The sequence below is a fragment of the Balaenoptera ricei genome, chromosome 1, assembly GCF_028023285.1.
Source record: "Balaenoptera ricei isolate mBalRic1 chromosome 1, mBalRic1.hap2, whole genome shotgun sequence".
NCBI lineage: Eukaryota > Metazoa > Chordata > Mammalia > Artiodactyla > Balaenopteridae > Balaenoptera > Balaenoptera ricei.
The window spans coordinates 165,944,067-165,966,331 of record NC_082639.1 but is presented as its reverse complement, the minus strand read 5'-3'; the positions used below and the strand labels follow the sequence as shown (position 1 = coordinate 165,966,331).

Genomic DNA, 22,265 nt, shown 5'->3' with positions numbered 1-22,265 from the left:
ATAATTTCTAGTTAGGGTTTATGCAGACATAAGGCTATCATGGTCTATAAAATGATAGAGATTTAGTAAGTTAAATTATTCATTTGACCATTTTTGCTGGCTGCTTCCAGTGTAACTCAGAAGGAACCCCAGTCACTGCTGTGTTTATATACATATTGGAAGCCTAGGACCACCTCCCACCCTGAATTCAAATTAGACCCCAAGAGATGCCCTCCTTCATTGACAACTCTCCTGTCAGAAGTATCATGGGCCCCATAGGTAACCTTTGCTGATTGTGAAAACTTAGGCCAACCACAACATGAATCCAAGAAACTAGGGTCATTTTTAGAGTTCCAGAGCAGTGGGTCATTGACTAAGAGATCTGGAAAGAGGTCCTGAAATCTGTGTTTTCAGACATGCTCTCCAGGTGATTCTGACAAGCAACCTAGTTTGACAATTGCTCTCTAAACCTTCCCATAAATAGATTGATTCAAGCTGTTTTGCATCTCACTGAAGAAGGAAGTCTTCATGCAGTGATACTGCATGCAGGGGTACTGGGAATTGATTTCGGTAACATGTTGCTTAGAGCAGTTATTCTCAAATTTTAATGCCCCTACTAATCTTGGAAATTTTGTTAAAACAGAGATTCTGACTCAGCAGGTACAAGGTGGGGCCTGAGATTCTGCATTTCTAGTAAGTTCCCAGGTGATGCTGCTACTGGTCCATAGATTATACTCTAAGGAGCAAGGATGTAGACCATCCCAGAAATAAGATGCTACAGGCTGTTTAAATCAGTTAACCTTTGTGTTTTCTGGAAAAAGACTTATGGGAAATGCAAATTCCTTGCTGAATGAGATGGGAATATTTAATTATCTGTCCGGCAACTGATTTTAACAATTCACTACTCAAAAGATTGTTAGAATGACAGATGAATAGACCTTTGTTTTGGATGAGAGCAAGCCACTTCATAAATAGATTCAGATAAGAGTCAATGTTACCCCCACCCTCACCCTAACCACAGGAAAGGAATTGCAATACATTTTTGTCTCCATTATACATTCCACCTCAGTTAAATAGATTTGTGTATGCTGACCTTTATTCTCTCCCATGCAGAAGAAAGAGCTGTGGATAACACAAGTTCCAGTGTGCTTCATTGTGAACCATAGTAAAAATCAATAAAAGTCACACCTTGGGATTCTCTGAAGGAAACACTGGTGGTTCTGTTAGGTTTGCTCTAAAAAACTTTCTCATGGAAAAAGGTGCAGGAAACTGAAGCTTCTCTCTTGTGGTTACAAGGAGTTCTCTGACAGAAATGAAATTATAACTGGTTTGAGTAGGATGGACAACAGAGAGGTATGTTTTTCTCCCTCTCATTTCTCTGGAAATGAGTTGTACACTGAAGAGCTGAGAGAGGTAATGCAAAGGATGGAAACTGGCTTATGAAAAGTGAAGGTGGAGAAAAATGCTGGTAATGGAGACAGAGGTTAAACCTGTCTGATCCAAATGTAATATTTGAATGATTCAAATGTAATATTTGACTTGGCAAAAAAGTTCAAACAAGTCTGGTTTGGACAAATTATCAACTTATAATGGATTTCATATGGACATGTCAGTCATTGGGCTAATATTATCGCTAGTAATTAGCATTTAGTTCACCATTCGTTTTTAAACATAAAGAGTAAGACAAGTCAAATGCAAATATACTTGCCCTTTAACAGCAATGAATTTATTAGCATCACAGCCAACAGATATTTGGAACACCTAAAGTAAAGTAATTTAGGTGATGAGTTTAGTGGTTCTAATTCACATGATCTAAAATATTACTACAGCTAAAAGCAATTACATTTTAGATTTGAAATAAACTTTTAAATGTAGAGTTTTGTTATACTGCTCTGTGCTGTTTTCCTCCTTCTTCTTCCGTCACTTTTTTCTTTCTTTGCTTCCTTTCACCCTTACTGCTCACAAGGCCCAAAGGTTGGGTCTCTGCTTTCTTACTTCGATGTGATCTTTCACTACTACCTCTACAACCATGACTATCAACTCTGTAGTTCCAGCTTGCACCTGACTCACCTGGCAGGTTTCTGTAATAGTGAGTTGGCCAAAAAGTTCGTCCAGGTTTTTCCGTAAGATGTTATGGAAACACGAATTTAACTTCTTTTTAGAGTCAGGGTCCTGGTTCTTCCTCAACTGGGATAAGCTACTTATATTTCTACCTGGCTTCAGGACACCTTACTCACTACTGTCTACCCTGGCCACCTCTCCAACCCCCACCTCAGGCTTTCTAATTGGGATTTAGATACTTGCTTTCTGTTTTAAACATGTCCTGTATGTTGCATATTTCCACAAGGCAAATCTAAAAACACCCTTGGGGATCAGGAGGGTGGGGTTAGAGAATGATGTCCAGCCAAGCTTGATAGATTTAAAGAATTGCACCTGCTAAGCCAAGAGCTTTCAGTCTTCATTTGAAAGGCATGCTCCATAGCAGGAGTTCATGGATTTTATTTCTTGAACTATCTGATCTCACCCATAGGACCTGATTTGTTCTCTCAACAACTCTACCCACAGTCCTTGCTGTCCATCATTATTAAATATTTTCCCATCACATGTGTTTAGAAACATGTGTCTGCCCTTTATCTTTACTAAATTATCCATATAAGGTACATGGTTGGCTGAGGTCCTCAAGTTTTTCATAGTTAGGACGCACCATCACTTGATGATCTTATTTGTAACATCTCTTCTTTTATGGGTCTTAGTTCACAAAAATAATTCCTAGTCTCAGAATTAACAACCATGGCTGAAGAGCAGGGACTATGTCTCATTTAACTTTGAATTCTTCATGTAGGTATTCCCCATTGTGCTATGCCTGATATATAGTGGGTGCTCAATATATGTTTATTGATTATTAGTTGGAATGAGAAGGAATAAAGAGAGGAGGCATCCCTCAGTGTGGAACAAAGACTCAAAGGAGGTGGTGGTGGGTGATTGCCTGAACACCCCACTGCTATATCACATTGCTGTGCTTTTGTATACGCCTCTTCCTGCTCAACTTCTACTTACTCTTCAACAGTCATTTTATTCATCACCTTCTTTTCACCTTTTCCCTCCTAATCAAAATTGCTTACTTTTTCCTCTGGGCTATTTGGTAACTGTATATCTCACATTCTTTTACACTAGCTTTTGTTTTCCCCTTTGGAAGGGACTCTTTTCATCTTTGTAACTCCCATTACCTAGCACACAGACCGAAACATAGAAATGTGGTAGGCACACAATAAAATTTTTTGAATGAAGAAATGATCCAATTTTTAAAATAAATAAACATAGCATAAATATGGATATGACTGGCAGTCTTCTCTGACAAACCATATCCAACTTTAGCTGTTCTCATTAATTTCAGTTTTGCTCTACACAATTTTATTTATGTTCAAAAACTAATAATTTTACATCTTTGTAAGTGTTTATATTCTGATGGTAAACTCATGGAGGGCAGTAATCTAATCTTTTTTCGAAGTAAAATAATGGTCTCTCTACAGTGAAACATTACAAAATGTTGCTACGTATTAGGGGGGGTGGTATTGAATGGAGTTAATATGTATTATTTAGTTTTACCACCCATGTATTATTGAAGTAAAATATTCAGTCTTCTACCCATGTCACTTACCTTTTGGGAGACTGGACACGTTTTTGCATGTTCACTAGGTCTAACGTGAACAAGCAGAAGACCTGTGTTCTGGTATCTAGGAGAAACAACACGTACAGGTGATTATAGAATCACAAGGGAGGTAGCCATGAGTGTGCCTTTGTGCAGAACAGATGAAAAGTCCCATTAACATGTTGTGATTGAACTGCCCCCCCCCCCACCCATGAGGAATTCTAGAGGCCTGGTGGTGGTGGTGGTGACGGTTCGCAGTTTCTGCCAAGGTGCATTGTGGTCATATCCTAAAGTCATTCCCATCTCATGGTATCCCATATTTTGGCCAGCATAGGATAGGCACAAAGGGAAATAAAAATGAGTTTCTATCAGCATTTCAAGCCCTCTGTTTCATTCACACCCTCAGTCTCCTGAGGATGGGGCTTTGCTGCTGACATCTTGCCCTGCTTCCTGACAGTATTACAAGGCCGTAGCCATTGCATAGGTTCCTTCTCTAGCCTCTACAGATTTTTTCCTCCTACTGATAATGCTTTTGGAACAATAGATATTAAGTTATGAAGTTAGTTTTCTGAACCACATTATGCTGCATAATATGATCTGACTGGAAGCAAAAAGGAGATCAGACATAATGCCTTTGTAGATTACGAAATGTAAGTGAATAATTTTGTGCTCAGGCAAAATAGGAGGGCTCAAAAATTACAGAAGAAAAAAATTTGAAAGTATTATTCCTTCTCTGCCCCTAGTAAGGTTTTTACTTTTTGAAAAAACTGGGAAAAAACAAAACACAAACAAACTAACCACAAACAAATGTTCTTTTCCTTCCAATATTCATTGTATTTTAATATCTATCATATATTAGATATAAAATGTACTAAATAAGTGAGGATACAAATAGCACATTTTTATATTTTTAAATCACTGGACCATATTTCATCAACTCTAAGATACATTTTTTATTTCCTTTAACACCTTTGAAAACAAGAAGCATCTTATAATTGTGCCAGTTATGGCTTTTTTCCCCAAATTGATGGAAACTTTGAGTTGATATATTCAGTAATATAGTATAGATCTGTAAGAAAAGGACACCAAAGTAGATATTGCGTCTTCAATTTTCTACATAATTTTACTTATAGATAGATTTTTTTTTTTTTTTCTGCCATGGCTGATTTCAAAGCTTTTGGTATTTTTTCTCAAGTCTTGGACTGACCTAAAGTATCCTGGACAATTTGACATATATTGTACAGCAACAGAATTCTGAGTAAATATCCACAAAATCAAAAATACCCAAAGGAACCCACAACATTAGAAGAATCAAGAGAAAATTTGGTGAGTTAGGGGGGAAGGGAGGTATTGATCCTCTCTTGACTACTATGTCTAAAGTAGCATTTTTCCTTACACTTCCTGGTCACTCTCTACTGCTTCTTTCTGCTTTATTTTTCTTAATAGCACTTATAATTATTTGGGACCATCTTGTTTATTTACTTCATTACTTTCTTCTTGTCTTCTCCCACTAGAGATATGTCTCACGACAGCAGTACTCTGTCTTTCTTGTTCACCATGTGTTTTGAACACCTAGAGTGTTTGGCATGGAGTGGGTATTCAAACTCATGTGGAGTAGCAGCCTAAAGAAAAATGAACTTTTCCTTAAAAGAACAATGCTACCTTTCCATAAAATATATTGAGTCAGGACATAATGATAACCTCATGCCTTAAGATACAATTCCATGTTGGTTACCTTCCTCCAGAAATTAAGTGTTTAGGCGCTACCTTATTCCAAGATTCAGAGATGGTGTTTTACCTGACTCTACTCATAATTAAAGACTTTTTGGGATTAGAGTTCTAGTTTTTGCTTAAGGATAGTATGTAAAGACTTTGGGATGGGAATGAATGATATAAGGTGCTCAAAAATTATTGAATTAAGAAATAGCCTGGTGATTTTTGCACCTTCAGTTGGATGAGTAGCACCATCAGATAGGTCATGTTTTCATTTAATTAAAGGAGTATTCTACATTTTTATACAGAATACTATTTTCACATCTTTCCAGACATTTAAAGGAATTTGAAATCTGAATATTTAAAAGGATATGAGGTCATTTAAATAAAAGAATATATATAAATCAGTAACCTGAATAGCATATTTAATATTGAGTAGGTTCTTTTAAAAGTCTTACTTACTGCAACTTGAAATAATCATCTACTGCCTCATAATTTATATTCTGAGAAAATGTTACTGTCTGAAAAAGAAAATAAAAAAGTTTATGTAAAGTAGGAAAATTGGGAATGGGGACAATGGATAATTTCAAGACAGATATAAATCTTTCTTTAGGCAAGAAAAATAATATATTTAGCACTTTTTTCTAATTTATTTTCTTTCCTATCTCAGAAACTCCAATTATGTAGATATTAGATTTACTTTGTTACATGTCCTTATTTTACTTTTAATTTTATATTATCATATTTCTTTTATTTATACTGCTTCTCTCTCCCTCCTCATTTGACCTTTGTTGTTGCAATATTCTTATTTTTATTTTTCATTTATAGCAGCATAGCAAACTTTTCACTTTCTTCTGTTTTCTAATAACCTGTCTCTGGACCTTTTAATTTCTTCTTTGATGTTTCCAAATCATTACAAAATCATATTGTCTGTAATTTTTGAGACAATGGGGAATTATTTGCCAGAATCTTTCTTCTGTTGTTTCTGAGTAATTTTTAAAAATGTCCATTTGCCTTTTGCATATTTCTTGCTATTTTCTTCCCTCCAGGCCATGTTTCATCTCAATTTTCAGTATTCCATATGGTTGCTATCATCACAGAGTAAAGCCATTTATAGAACATATATGATTATAGAGGCAAAAAATTATAAACTCCACATTTTTAAAGCATGGTAGCTACAATTTCTATACCCCTAAATTACTTTTTTGGTAGTTCTTTGTTATATATATAAATATATATATAAACATATGTATAACTATTCTATATATAAATATTCTATATATAAATATGCTATATATCTCTAGATCTTTATATATAATATAAATATAATATATATGTACATATATATGTGTGTATATATATAATATATATATATATATATTTATATTGATCTCCAGAGAGAGATCAATTGTGAGGATTGGCTAATCTGTTGTGGTGAGAACAGAGACTCTGTGTCTCTAAAACTCCTTAGTAAAAAGTTTTATTTCCAAAGCAAAGTTTATTTACTTGTATGCTGGATGCTAAGTGGTGTGACATAAATATGCAATCTTTTACGATAAAGTTGAAGGCTGTGAATGTCATCACATTAAAAATAAATCTAGTTTCATGTTCAAGGAAAGGAACTATCAAATTTACACCTGTATGCTTTTCTATGCCATGTTTTCCTTCATATGTAATCTTAAAAATAACTTTACAAGAAAGAAATTTGCCAGAGACAGAAATGAATGAACAATAAAGATGACAGTTAAAAACTCATGGGGAATCAGACCAATCACAAGCACTGAAATTGAAGCTGTGATTAAAAATCTTCCAACAAACAAAAGCTCAGGACCAGATGGCTTCACAGGCAAATTCTATCAAACATTAAGAGAAGAGCTAACACCTATCCTTCTCTAGCTCTTCCAAAGTATAGCACAGGGAGGAACACTCCCAAACTCATTCTACGAGGCCACCATCACACTGATGCCAAAACCAGACAAAGATGTCACAAACAAAGAAAACTACAGGCCAATATCACTGATGAACATAGATGCAAAAGTCCTCAACAAAATACTAGCAAACAGAATCCAACAGCACATTAAAAGGACCATGTACCATGATCAAGTGGGGTTTATCCCAGGAATGCAAGGATTCTTCAATATACACAAATCAATCAGTGTTATAAACCATATTAAAAAAGTGAACGAGAAAAACCATATGATCATCTCAATAGATACAGAAAAAGCTTTTGACAAAATTCCACACCCATTTATGATAAAAACCCACCAGAAAGTAGGCATAGAGGGAACTTACCTCAACGTAATAAAGGCTATATATGACAAACCACAGCCAACATCATTCTCAATGGTGAAAAACTGAAACCATTTCCACTAATATCAGGAACAAGACAATGTTGCCCCCTCTCACCACTTTTATTCAACATAGTTTTGGAATTTTTAGCCACAGCAATCAGAGAAGAAAAAGAAATAAAAGGAATACACATCAGAAAAGAAGAAGTAAAACTGTCACTGTTTGCAGATGACATGATACTATACATAGAGAATCCTAAAGATGCTACCAGAAAACTACTAGAGCTAATCAATGAACTTCGTAAAGTAGCAGGATACAAAATTAATGCACGGAAATCTCTTGCATTCCTATACACTAATGATGAAAAACCTGAAAGAGGAATTAAGGAAACACTCCCATTTACCATTGCAACAAAAAGAATAAAATACCTATGAATAAATCTACCTAAGGAGACAAAAGACCTGTATGCAGAAAACTGTAAGATACTGATGAAAGAAATTAAAGATGATACAAACAGATGGAGAGATATACCATGTTCTTGGATTGGAACAATCAACATTGCGAAAATGAGTATACTACCCAAATCAATCTATAGATTCAGTGCAATCCCTATCAAATTAGCAATGGCATTTTTCACAGAACTAGAACAAAAAATATCACAATTTGTATGGAAACAGAAAAGACCCCGAATAGCCAAAGCCACCTTGAGAAAGAAAAACGGAGCTGGAGGAATCAGGTTCCTGGACTTCAGACTATACGACAAAGGTACAGTAATCAAGACAGTATGGTACTGGCACAAAAACATAACTATAGAACAGTGGAACAGGATAGAAAGCCCAGAGATAAACCCATGCACATGTGGTCACCTTATCTTTGATAAAGGAGGCAAGCATATACAGTGGAGAAAAGACAGCCTCTTCAATAAGTGGTGCTGGGAAAACTGGACAGCTACATGTAAAATAATGAAATTAGAACACTCTCTAACACCATACACAAAAATAAACTCAAAATGGGTTAAAGACCTAAATGTAAGGCCAGATACTACCAAACTCTTAGAGGAAAACATAGGCAGAACACTCTATGACATAAATCACAGCAAGATCCTGTTTGACCCACCTCCTAGTAATGGAAATAAAAACAAAAATAAACAAATGGGACCTAATGAAACGTACAAACTTTTGCACAGCAGAGGAAACCATAAACAAGATGAAAAGACAACCCTCAGAATGGGAGAAAATATTTGCAAATGAAGCAACTGACAAAGGATTCATCTCCAAAATATACAAGCAGCTCATGCAGCTCAATATCAAAAAAACAAACAACCCAATCCAAAATTGGACAGAAGGCCTATATAGACATTTCTCCAAAGAAGATATACAAATTGCCAACAAACACATGAAAGGATACTCAACATCACTAATCATTAAAGAAATGAAAATCAAAACTACAATGAGGTATCACCTCACACCAGTCAGAATGGCCATCATCAAAACATCTACAAACAATAAATGCTGGAGAGGGTGCAGAGAAAAGGGAACCCTCTTGCACTGTTGATGGGAATGTAAATTGATACAGCCACTACGGAGAACAGTATGGAGGTTTCTTAAAAAACTAAAAATAGAACTAACATGCGACCCAGCAATCCCATTACTGGGCATATACCCTGAGAAAACCATAATTCAAAAAGAGTCATGCAGGAATAAAGACGCAGACCTACTAGAGAATGGACTTGACGGTATGGGGAGGGGGAAGGGTAAGCTGGGACAAAATGAGAGAGTGGTAGTGTATATATGGATATATATACACTACCAAATGTAAAATAATAGCTAGTGGGAAGCAGTCGCATAGCACAGGGAGATCAGCTCAGTGCTTTGTGACCAGCTAGAAGGGTGGGATAGGGAGGGTGAGAGGGAGGGAGATGCAAGGGGGAAGATATATGGGGATATATATATATGTATAACTGATTCACTTTGTTATAAAGCAGAAACTAACACACCATTGTTAAGCAATTATACTCCAATAAAAATGTTTAAAAAAAACAACACAAAAAGAGTCATGTACCACAATGTTCATTGCAGCTCTATTTACAATAGCCAGGACATGGAAGCAACCTAAGTGTCCATCGACAGATGAATGGATAAAGAAGATGTGGCACATATGTACAATGGAATATTACTCAGCCATAAAAAGAAACGAAATTGAGTTATTTGTAGTGAGGTGGATGGACCTAGAGTCTGTCATACAGAATGAAGTAAGTCAGAAAGAGAAAAACAAGTACCGTACGCTAACACATGTATATGGAACCTAAAAAAATGGTTCTGAAGAACCTAGAGGCAGGACAGGAATAAAGACGCAGACGTAGAGAATGGACTTGAGGACACGGGGGGGAAGGGTAAACTGGGACGAAGTGAGAGGTGGCATGGACATATGTACACTACCAAATGTAAAATAGATTTCTAGTGGGAAGCAGCCACATAGCACAGGGAGATCAGCTTGGTGCTTTGTGTCCACCTAGAGGGGTGGGATAGGGAGGGTGGGATAGAGACACAAGAGGGAGGAGATATGGGGATATATGTATATGTATAGCTGATTCACTTTGTTATACAGCAGAAACTAATTTACCATTGCAAAGCAATTATACTCCAATAAAGATGTTAAAAAAAAAACTCATGGGGAGTAGATTGAGAAAGTTTAACATATGTTTAACCAGCGTTACAGAAGAAGAGAAGATAGAGGAGAGGTATAGACAATATTTGCAAGATGCCTGATGAAGACAATGATTCAGAGATGTCTGAGGCCCAAGAAATCCCAAGCAAAGAAAGAAGTAAAGAAACCTGCATTTAGACACCTCATAGTGAAAGTGAAGAAAGCAAAGAATAAAATCTTAAAAGCAGCCAGAGGGATAGGTGTTAAAATTGCAAGTGACTTCTCAATGGGAACAATGGAAGCCAAAAACCAATAGAATAATATTTTTAATGCCATTTAAGAGAATCATCACCAAACTAGATTTCTATATCTGGAGAAAATATTTTTCAAGAACAAAAATGAAATATAGATGTTTTCAGATGAACAAAAATTGAGTATATAATCAACAGTAGCCTCTCACTAAAAGAAATGTTAAGGAATGTACCTAAATCAGAAGGAAAGGAACACAAGATGGAAGCACTTATGATAAAAAGGAAAAAAGATAAAGATAGGGTAAATACACATTGCTGTATAAAATAGTAATAACACTGCCTAATAGTGAATCTATGAATTCAATCACATGTGAGTTGGGGAAAGAATAAAGTATTTAATTAAATTTAGTCTTGTATAAATTAAACATTCAGGTTATAATTTCAGAGGAAAACTGACTAGAAATACAAACAGAATGTATAACTGCTGAACCAGTGGAAGGGGGAAAATGGAATGATAAAAAGTATGCAACTAAACCTAAAAAGGCAAGAAACTAGAGGAAAAAACATAGAAAGAATGGGAAAATAAAAGTACAAAGCAAGATGGAAGGCAAAACCTCAAACATATTATTAATTCCAATAAATGTAAATTAACTAAATGCTCCAATTAAAGGACAAAGATTTTCAGACTAGACAAAAATAACAAAAATTTAAAAACTCAAATATATGGTGCTTATAGGAAACATAGCTAAAACATAAGGCAATAGAAAGATTGAAATTAAAAGGGTAGAAATTGTATGGAAATATTAAGTAAAAGAAAACCTGATATGGCTATATTAAATATGAAACAAAGTAGACTTGAAAGCAAAAAGTATTACTACAGAGAAAGATGGTCATTTCATAATGTTTAAAGTTTCAATTCATCAGGAAGCAAATTTAAAAACTTGAATGCATCTAATAATATGCTTTCAAATATATAAAGTAAAAATTGACAATCAGATTGAAAATGATACCAGATGAAAATCTGGATCTTCACAAAAAATGAAGAGCACTGGAAATGATAAATATGTGTATAAATATAAAATGCCTTTTTATTATTTAAATCTCTTTTAAAAGATAATTGATTTTTTAAAGCAACAATAATAGCAATTCATTGTAAGCTTTATAAAATATGTAGAAGTAAAAGGTATGGCAACAATAGTACAAAAGCTATGTGAGGGAATATAGAAGTACACTGCTATAAGGTTATTATACTATAAATGAAATGATACAATATTGAGGGCAAACTGAGATAAGTTACAGATGTGTACAATAAACCCTAAAGCATCCAATAAAAAACCAAAATGAATAAGGAATAGCTAAAAAAGCCAACAAAGATGCAAAATGGAATCATATAAAAATAATCAAAAAGAAGGCAGAGAAAGTGGAAAAAAATTTTAAAAACAGAAGGGACAAATAGAAATCAAATAGTTAAATGGTAGATTTAAACCCAACAATACCAAAAAAAAAAAAAAAAAAAATCACGTTGAATGTACCCAATAAAAAGGAAAAAATGTTCCGAATAGATAAGCAAGTAAGATCCAACTTAAAAAAAATTGAAAGACACAAATTATTTTCCATACTAAAAGGTTGGAAAAAAATAATATGTTGTGCTAACATTAATCTAAAGAAGGCTGGAATGGCTATATTAATATCACACAAAATAGATTTCAGAGCAAAAATTATCTCCAGAGTAAAAGGCATCATGTTTTAAAGTGCACATGAAACACTTATCAAAATAGACCATATTTAGAGCTATAAAACAATTCTCTATAAATTTAAAGGGATTCAAATAAAAAATATCTTTTGTTACTATAATGGTATTTATTTAGAAATCAGTAACAGAGAGCTATCTGGAAAATCACTGTCCTTCTATATAACCCATAGGTCAAAGAAGAAATCACAAAGAAAATGAGAAAGTATTTTGAACTGAATGACAATGAAACCACAAAATATCAAAATTTGGATATACAACTAAAGCAGTTCTTTTTTATTTAAATTGTGGTAACATTGGTTTATAACATTATATGTTTCATGTATACATTATGAAAAATAGACTTCTGTATACACTACAGTATGTTCACCACCAAAAGTTTAGTTTCTATCTGCCAGCATACAGTTGACCACCTTTACCCATTTTGCCCTCCCACTACACACCTTCCTCTCTGGTAACTCTAATCTGTTCTCTGTATCTATATTTAGTTTGGTTTGGTTGTTTATTTTAGGTTTTCAAATATATATATTCCACATGTAAGTGAAATCATATGGTATTTGTCTTTCTCTATCTGATTCATTTTGCGTAATATCCTCAAGCTCCATTCATATTGTCCTAAATGGCAACATTTCTCCTTTTTTCATGGCTGAGCAGTATTTTATTGTTTATACATGTTTTTTTCCCACGGTTTTTCGTGGCGCTTGATGAGTTTTTTCTCTGCCTGAGAATTTGAAGTAGTGAACACCAAACACCTCTTTTCTTTAGGTAGAGCTTTTTTTTTTTTAACTTGATTTTGACAATTCGATAGATTGATAGATTGGTAATTACGGCCTTTCTTTTGTTTTTTGGTAAGTGGTGCTATTGCACAAGTTTTTGGTTTTTCTAACGTGAGCTGCCTCTGGCTATGTTTAAGAATCGGCATTTTCCACCCACCTCTGCCTCTCCTGGAGGTGTCATCACCCTATGCCCTAGTTGTCACTGCTTGTGCCTCCAGGGTCACTGGTGCTTTGCTGTTGCTGCTGGTCTTGCTGTTGTTGCTGGTGTTGCCACCTGGGGCACTGCGTTGGTGTGGCCTCCACTAAGTCTGGAGTTGCCTGAGTTACAGGACCTGCTGCTGTGAGGGGAGGGGGAAGACAGGGAGGCAGCCACAGTCATGGGCACCTCTGCCACATCTGGAGTTGTTGGGTTTTGGGGCACTGCCTCTGTGGGTGGTGGAGGGCTTGAGTCGCAGGTACCTCTGTAGCTGGAAAGACAGGGTCAAAAGCCATGCTGCTGCTGCTGGCCATTTCCCTGTGGCAGTGGGCACTGCTGTGGCAAGAAGGTCGGAGTCATGTGTGCCACCTCCCCTCTGCAACCGCAGACTCAGCCACTGCAGCTGGGGGCTGGGATTACTGGTATAGCCTCTGTTCTTCCTCCAGTCCCCCTGCTCTATGTGTTCCAGCCCACCCACATTTAGATGTACACATGTGTGTCCTGGTGTGTTGGACAGAGGCGCCTTTGTTGAGCTATGGATTTTTACTGGTTGTAAATTGAAGGGGAGAGACAAAGAGAGTGTCTCATGCCACTATGATGCTGATGTCACTCCTCTAACTAAAGTAGTTATTAGAGAAAAATTTATAGCATTTAAGTCCACATTAGAAAAGAAGAAAGGCCTTAAGTGAATGACTTAAGCTTCCATATTCAGAAACTGTAAGAAGAGAAACAAGTTAAACCCAAAGTAAGTGGCAGAAAGGAAATAAGGAAAGGAAATAATAAAAAATAAATAATTTTAGGACTTCCCTTGTGGTGCAGTGGGTAAGACTCTGTGCTCCCAATGCAGGCAGCCCGCCTTCAATCCCTGGTCAGGGAACTAGCTCCCATGTGCATGCTGCAACTAAGAGTTCACATGCCACAACTAAGGAGCCTGCCTGCCACAACTAAGACCCATCACAACCAAATAAATAAACCAATCAATATTTTAAAAAAAGAAACTCAAGGAGTGGTGCTGCAAGATTAAAAAAAAATAATTTTATGAATAAAATCAAAAATAGAAAATCATTACAGAAAATCAATAAAACCAAAAGCTGATTCTTTGAGAAAATCAATGCAGTTGTTAAGTTCCAGCCAGGCTGACTGGGTAAAAAGGAGAGAAGAAACAAATTACCAATATCAAGAATGAGAAAGTGGATATCACTACAAATTCTACAGACACTAAAAGGATAATAAGGAGATATTATGAATACCTTGTGCCTATAAATTTGACAAGATAGATGAAATGGACAATTCCTTGAAAGATAAAAACTACTAAAATTTGCTCAAGAATAAGCAGATAACCCAAATATCCCTATATCAATTTAAAAGATTGAAGTTGTAATTAAAAACATACAAAAAACACCAGGCCAAGAGGTCTTCACTGGTGAATTCTACCAAACATTAAAGAAGAAATAATACAATTTATACATCAATTTTTCTATAAAATAGAGGAGGACCTCTCCCCAAAACATCTTAAGAGGTCAACGTTGTTGATACCATAACCAGAAAAAGACATTACAGGAAAACTATAGACTAATAACTCTCATGAACTAATAACCCTCATGAAGCAAAACTTCTTAACAATGTTTTAGCAAATTGAATCCAATGTTATATGAGGATAAAACATTATGACCAAGTGGGATTATTCTAGCAGTGAAAATAAATTATTGGAATTCACCATATTAACAGATTAAAAAACATGATTACTTTAATAGATGCTGAAAAAGCATTTTATAGAATCCAATATCTATAAATGACAGAAACTCAGCAAACTAGGAATAGAGTGGACCTTCATCATCCTGGTAAAGGGCATATATTAAAACCCTCGAGGTAACATCATACTTAATTGTGAAAGACTGAATAATTTCTTTCTGATTGAGAACAAGACAAAGATCTCCACTCTCATTTCTTCTAATCATCGCTGCACTGGAGGCTCAAGATGGTGCAAAAAGGAAAGAAAAAGAAAGTCACATATATTGGAAAGGAAAACTGTATGTGTACACAGATGACATGATCACCTATGTAGAAACTAGGGAATTTACAAAAAAAGCTACTTGAAATAATAACCGAGTTTAGCAAAGCTGTGGGATACATCATTGATATATAAAATAAATTATATTACTATATACTAGCAATGAACAATCAGAATGGTACCATTTATAATAGCACCAAAATATGAAATACTTTAAAAATATGAAATACTTAGGGATAATCTGACCCAAAATGGACAAACTTGTACACTAAAAAGAAGAATATATTTGGAGTACTTACACAACCTGATTTCAAGAATTATAAAGGTACAGTAATCGAGACATTGTGTTATTGACATCAAGATAGACATATAAGTTAATGGAACAGAACAGAATTCAGAAATAGATACCCACATATATGGCCAGTTGATTTTTTACAGAGGTGCCAAGGCAATTCAATGGGGGAAGGATAGTCTTTTCAACAAACGCTGTTGGAAGAGCTGGCTTCGTATTAAAAAAAGAAAAGTATCTTGACCTTTACCTCACAGTGCATGCAAACATTAATTTGAAGTAGATCATAGACCTTAAAGTAAGAGCTACAACTATAAAACTTCTAGAAGGAAAAATGAGGAAAGCTTAGTGACCTTGAGTTTGGAAAGATTTCTTAATTACAACCCAAAGTAAAACTACAAAAGAGAAAAGAAGTAAATTGGACTTCTTCAAAATAAATAAAACACATTTTCAAAAAACATTGTTATGAAAATGAAAACACAAGCCACAGACTGGGAGAAAATATTTGCAAAGCACGTATCCAACAATGAATTTACATCTAGAGTTTATAAAAAAACTCTTACTACTTAATTATAAGAAGACAATCCCTTAAAGTTGGGCTTACAAGTTGAACAGACACTTCACCAGAGAAGATCTACAAATAGCAAATAAGCACTTGAAACAGTGCTCAGTATCATTAGTTATTAGAAAAGCATCAGGGAAATGTTAATTAAAACCACAATGAGATATCACTATATATTAACTAAAATAGCTAAAACTAAAAAATCCAAAACAAAACAATAACAACAACAAAACCAAAACACAGATCACACCAACTGTTAGCAAAAATGTGTGAAGCAAGTAAAACTACTGGTGGCAATGTAAAATGGTACAAAAAATTTGGAATACAAATTAGCAGTTTGTAAAAAATTAAACATACACCTACTTATGATCCAGCCAGTCTGTCCCTATGTATTTACCCAGGAGAAATGAAAGCATAGGTCAACACAAAGAGTTGTACACAAGTGTTCATAGCCATTTTACTTGTAATATCCCTGAACTGGAATCAATCCAAATGTTCATAAACAAATGTGGTTAGACAAATTGTGGTGTATCCATACCATGGAACACTACTCAGCAACAAAAGGGAGCAAACTATTAATGACCACAATGTAATAGATAAACCCCAAAATGATTATACTGAAAGAAGGAAGAAAACATATTGTATGGTTCCATTTATGTAAAATTCTAGAAAAAGTAAACTAACCTATACTGATAGCAATCAGATCAGTGGTTGCCTAGCGATGGGGAATAGAAGGAGGAATGGATTACTAAGGAGCATGAGGAAATTTTGGGGGGTGATGGACATGTACATTAGTTTGATTTTGGCTATTATTTCATGGGTATATACATATGTCAAATTGTACACTTTCAATGTATGCAATTTATTGTATACCAATCACATCAATAAAGCTCTTTAAAAAGACAATTGGAGAGAATGAAAAAAAATTCAGTGAGAAAGAGGCACACAACCTAATAGAAAAAGTGACAAAAATTGGAATTTCACAGAAATGGGAATCCAAAAGCCAATAAATATATGAAAAGTTATTCAACCTCATTAATAAGAAGAGAACAGCAAACAAAATATAATACACACACATTCATCAGGCAAAAATTAAAGTTTGACTATACCAGTTATTGGCAAGTATATTAGTCTGCTAGGCTTGTCATATCAAAATACCACAGACTGGGTGGCTTAGACAACAGGAGTTTGTTTTCTCATAGTTTTGGAAACTGGAAAGTCTAAGACCAAGGTGCCAGCAGATAGATTTCATTCTGAGGCCTCTTCTCTTGGTTTATAGGTGACTGCCATCTTGCTGTATGCTGACATGACCTCCTTTGTGCATGCAGGAAGAGAGAGAGAGAGACAAGCTCTCTGGTGCCTCTTCTTATAATGACACTAATCCCATTAGACTAGGGCCCCATCTTCACAAACTCATCTAACCCTAATTATCTTTCAAAGTCCCCATCTCCAAATACCACCACTTTGGAAGTTAGGGCTTCAACATATGAATTTGGGGGGACACAAACATTCAGCCCATAACTGCAATGATGTGGAGCAGCAGGATCTTTCAAACAGTGTTGGGGGTGTAAATTGTTTTAACTGTTAAAGTTCACCATACACATACTCTATGTGCTGGTTATTAAACTATTGTCTTTTGGCTCCAAACCCACTATTCTATATGCAGCTTTTTGGTGCAGGGTTTGAGATTCTGCAAATCACATTTTTTCCTTTGTTAGTTGACTCTCTTTTAGATATTACAAATACGGGGTACTGGAGAGCATCTAGAAGATAAAGATAGGAGAAATTATGTTACTTCTTGTTTTTCTCATTATTCCCATCCGTGTCAACCTGGCAGCTCTTCATTCTGGCAGTAGCAGTTGGTAAAGGAACTGATAAGTGAGAAACACACTCCCAGAACAAGCTTTGCTCATGACCCCCTTTTGAGGTACAAGCACTAGCTAGCTGGCGCCTGTTTCAGAGACTAGAGTTTCAGCAGCACCAGCACCAGTCATATTGCCCCCTTCTCAGAGATCTGGATCTCAGAGCTGTGGAGTCCCTTCCTTGGAGCTTCTGAGACGACATACCAGGTGAGCAGTACTCTCTCCTTCAAGGTGTGGGTTCTAGGTCTGTGGAACACTTCCCCTAACTTTCTAGTTTGTAATAACCCAAATTTCTTCCCTCTGTTCCCTCTATTCCAGCCCTAGAGGTGGAACAGTCACTTCTTGTAGTTACTAGCTCTGTGTAATCTCAGTGTTCCTTTATTTTCTTTTCATTTCTCTCATATATCCAGTTCTACTAATTACCTATATTGATTTACCTCTGCTAAGACAATTGGTTTGATTTCTGTTTTTCTGGCCAGTGACTTACTGATACGGTTCTTGGTATGGAAGTAGTATCAAGAAACCAACCCACAAAGATGGACTCCTGGGATTGACTTCATTGTGTCCTTGGCCTTGAACACAGTATTCATCTCTTTGCCAATGGGAAAGGAATTCTATCATTTCACGGTATGCAGAAACATTACAAATAATCAAATTATCACCTGTTGTTGATTGTGATATAGTATTTACTGAGGCAAATGCCTTAGGTGACAAAGTAGCCATTGAATTTAACCATTAATGATAGTGAACATGGCTAAAATGATGGCTGCTTCTGAGTGTCCTAGAACATTTCCACAAAGAAAGGTTAGATCCTTACACTACAAGCTCAATTTATTATTATAGAAACAAGGTTTTATGGTATTCCTAAAAGAATCTCTTACTTATTGTAACCACAGAGTTGACCTCACTGAAAATTAGATACAAAATTTAAGTTTGCCAGAAATTAAGATAGTGTGGTACTACCATAGGATTGACAAATAGATCAATGGAACAGAATAGAGCACCCAGAAATAGGCCTACACTTGTATGAATATTTGATTTTCAATAAAGATGCTAAGTAATACAATAGGGGGAAAAAAAGCTTTTCAAGAACACTTAAGTAACTAGGTATTAAAATGGAAAATAACTTTGTTGTTTCCTTGATCAAAAGTCACCATACACGAAAATTAATTTGAGATCGATCATGGACTTCAACATAAATGCTAAAACAATAAAGCTTTGAGAAGACATCATAGAAGAATATTTTTTGTGACTTAGGGATAAGCAAAGGTATCTTAGAACACAAAAAACAATAACCATAAATGAAGAAACTTTATCAAAATTAAAATTTTCTACTCATTAACAGTCACCATTAAGAAAATGAATAGGCAGGTTCTGGTTCACGATGATAACACAGGAGGATCCTGAAATCACCTCCTCCCATGGACAACACTGAATTTACAGCTACATGCAAAATAATTTCCTCTGAAAGAAGCCCTAAAACTAGCGGAGCAACTCCTATACATCAGGTGAACAAGAGAAAAACCCACATTGAAACAGGTAGGAGAGACTGAGCCACAGTCTTGCCACAAACCCCAGCCCCAGGATGGTAACCCACGAACGGGAGGGAGAGAATTCAAAACCCCACACTTCTCCTTGAGGAGTAAACAGCTTGAACCCCACATCTGTCACCCCAACTTTTAAGACCTGCACTATAGAACTGAGCCCCCAAAACATATGGCTTCAAAAGCCAGTGGGGCTTGTGTCCATTTGACCCACAAGGCTATAGCAAACTGAGAAACAGTTCTTAAAGGCTCTCATGTGAGAACTCATGGACCCCAAGACCCAGTGTAAAGAAGCCAACTGAAAAGTGCCCAGACTTTCTGTGAGAGAGGCTTAATTGCTTATCTTAAAGCATCGTCCTGGGAGTTCCCTGGTGGTCTAGTGGTTAGGATTTGGTGCTTTCACTGCTGTGGCCTGGGCCGGGGAACTGACATACCACAAGCCACGTGACACAGCCAAAAAATTAAAAAGTAAACTTTGATTATTTAAAAATAAAATAAAATAAACTTTGATTATTTAAAAAGAAAGAAAAATAAAAGCATTGGCCTGAGGGGCAGGTATCTAATTTAACAGACATCTAGGGTGTGGCCTACTGAAATACTCCAAAGACAGAGGATGATGGGCTCCATGTTTGTGCTCTCCCTCTGCCTCACTCCAGTTGCTGGTATCACCCAGAAAACAGCTTCTACACTCATCTTGCACCCTGGTTTTTGTGGCTGCCATCCATGGGTTGCCTCTTGATTGACTGGCTCTGGTGTCCAGTGGGGCTTGCACTCACTAGACCTGTAGGACTGTAATAGATGGAAGAGGAGGTCTTAGCTGGCTGCACCTCCAGGGCATAGCAGGCACAGTCTTTCTGTAAAAGAGGACTATTAGCTTATCTTCATAGCTATGGCCTGAGAGGCAGGCTTCTAATTAAAACTATATCTAAGGGCTGACTGTAATTCTCTTCAGAGACCTCATAGGGGCATAGGGGAAGTGTTACCTTCGTAGTCTCCCTCTGCCTTGCTCCAGGTTGCTCCAGCTCCCAAAAAGCAGCTTGTACACACGTCTGGTGCTTTTTTGTGGTTGCTGACTGGGGAATGCCCCTGGATCACCTGGCTCTGGTAGCCAGCAGGGCTCATGTTTGCAGGTCTCATAAGATTGTTAAAAAGTGATAAATAGTTCTTAACTGGCTGTCCCTTCCAGAGAACAGCACAGAGATGGTAGACTGAAATAAACCCCAAGTCTTTCTGTGAAAGAGGCCTGTTAGCTTACTTTTATATATGTGGCCTGAGGGGCAGGCTTCTAACTAAACACACATATAGGTGCTGACTATAATTCTCTCCAGAGACTGGGGAGGCTGGCAGGTGCACCATCATTGCACTCTCCCTTTGCCCCACTCCAGGTTGTCAGTATCTCAGAGAAGGTAGCTGTTATACACATCTGGTGCCCCAGTTTTTGTGTTGGCCACCCAGAGAACACATCCATCAATAGTCTGGCTCTGGTGACCAATGTGGTTTGTTCTTACAGGTTCAAAGGTATGGTAGCAAACAAAGAAACATTTCTCAAATGGCTATCAGCCTAAGGCTCAGCACTGAGGCAGCAGACAGAAATGCCAACTCCCTGAAAGAGGTACATTTGCATAGTTTAAAAGCTATTCCCTTAGTGTCTGGCTTCCAATCAACTTGCATCTGAGTGCTGAGATACTCTCCCCACTTTGAGAGACTGACAGGTCTTAGCACACCCTAAAATGCTGGGAGCCACTAAGAATAATGTAGGTGGCTTGGACAATCACAAAGTCTTGAGAGACAACTAAGAGCTCAGGCAGTGTTGAATGATAAGGTTCATCTCCTACACAAAATGACTCCTTCAAGACTAGGAGAAGTAGCTGTTTTATTTACTGCATAGAAACCAATGCAGAGAATCAAGGAAAATGAAGAAACAGAAATATATTCTAAATGAAAGAATGAAATAACATCACATAAAACAGGTCTTAATAAAATAGTGATAAGTAATTTACCTGATAAAGAGTTCAAAATAATGGTTGCAGTGATGCTCACTGAACTCAGAAGAAGAATGGATGAACAAAGTGAGAATTTCAACAAAGAGGTAGAAAATATAAGAAAGCATTAAATAGAAGTCACAGAGCTGAAGAATACATTAACTCAACTGATACATACAATAGAGGAGTTCAACAGCAGAATAGATGAAGTGGAAGAAAGAATGAATGAACTCAAAGACAGGGCAGTGGAACTCACCAAAAACAGAGCAGGAAAAAGCAAAGTGAAGATAGCTTAAGGAACTTATGGAACATCATGTGGACCAACATTTGCATTATAGGAGTCCCAGAAGGAAAAGGGAGTGAGAAAGGGGCAGAAAAATTGTTTGAAGAAATAATGACTAAAAAAACTTTTTTAACCTGGGGGAGGAAACAGACACCCAGATCCAGGAAGCTCAGAGAGTTCCAAATAAGATAAACTCCAAAAGACCCACACCAAGACACATTGTAATTAAATATCAAAAGTTAAAGACAAGGAGAAAGTCTTAAAAGCATCTTGCTGTACACAAGGGAACCACATGAGACTATCAGCAGATTTTTCAGTAATAACTTTGCAGGACAGAAGGGAGTGGTATGATATATTCAAGGTGCTCAAAGTAAAAAACTGTCCTTCAGAATTGAAAGAGAGAGAAAGCGTTTTCCAGACAAGCACAAGCTAAAGGAGTTCAACATCACTAAACCCATCTTACAAGAAATATTAAAGGCAATT

General features: G+C 36.3%; 1 protein-coding gene across 1 annotated transcript in view; it reads right to left on the bottom strand.

The window, feature by feature from the left end:
* Window positions 1-22,265, bottom strand: part of CATSPERE (catsper channel auxiliary subunit epsilon) — a 264,815-nt gene that overhangs the window by 55,067 nt on the left and 187,483 nt on the right. Inside the window, exons 12-14 of the mRNA XM_059940988.1 lie at window positions 5,804-5,862; window positions 3,638-3,713; window positions 1,688-1,740 (exon numbers count right to left, since the gene is read on the bottom strand). Coding sequence (XP_059796971.1) covers window positions 1,688-1,740; window positions 3,638-3,713; window positions 5,804-5,862 — 188 coding nt within the window. The remainder of the gene's footprint in view (window positions 1-1,687; window positions 1,741-3,637; window positions 3,714-5,803; window positions 5,863-22,265) is intronic.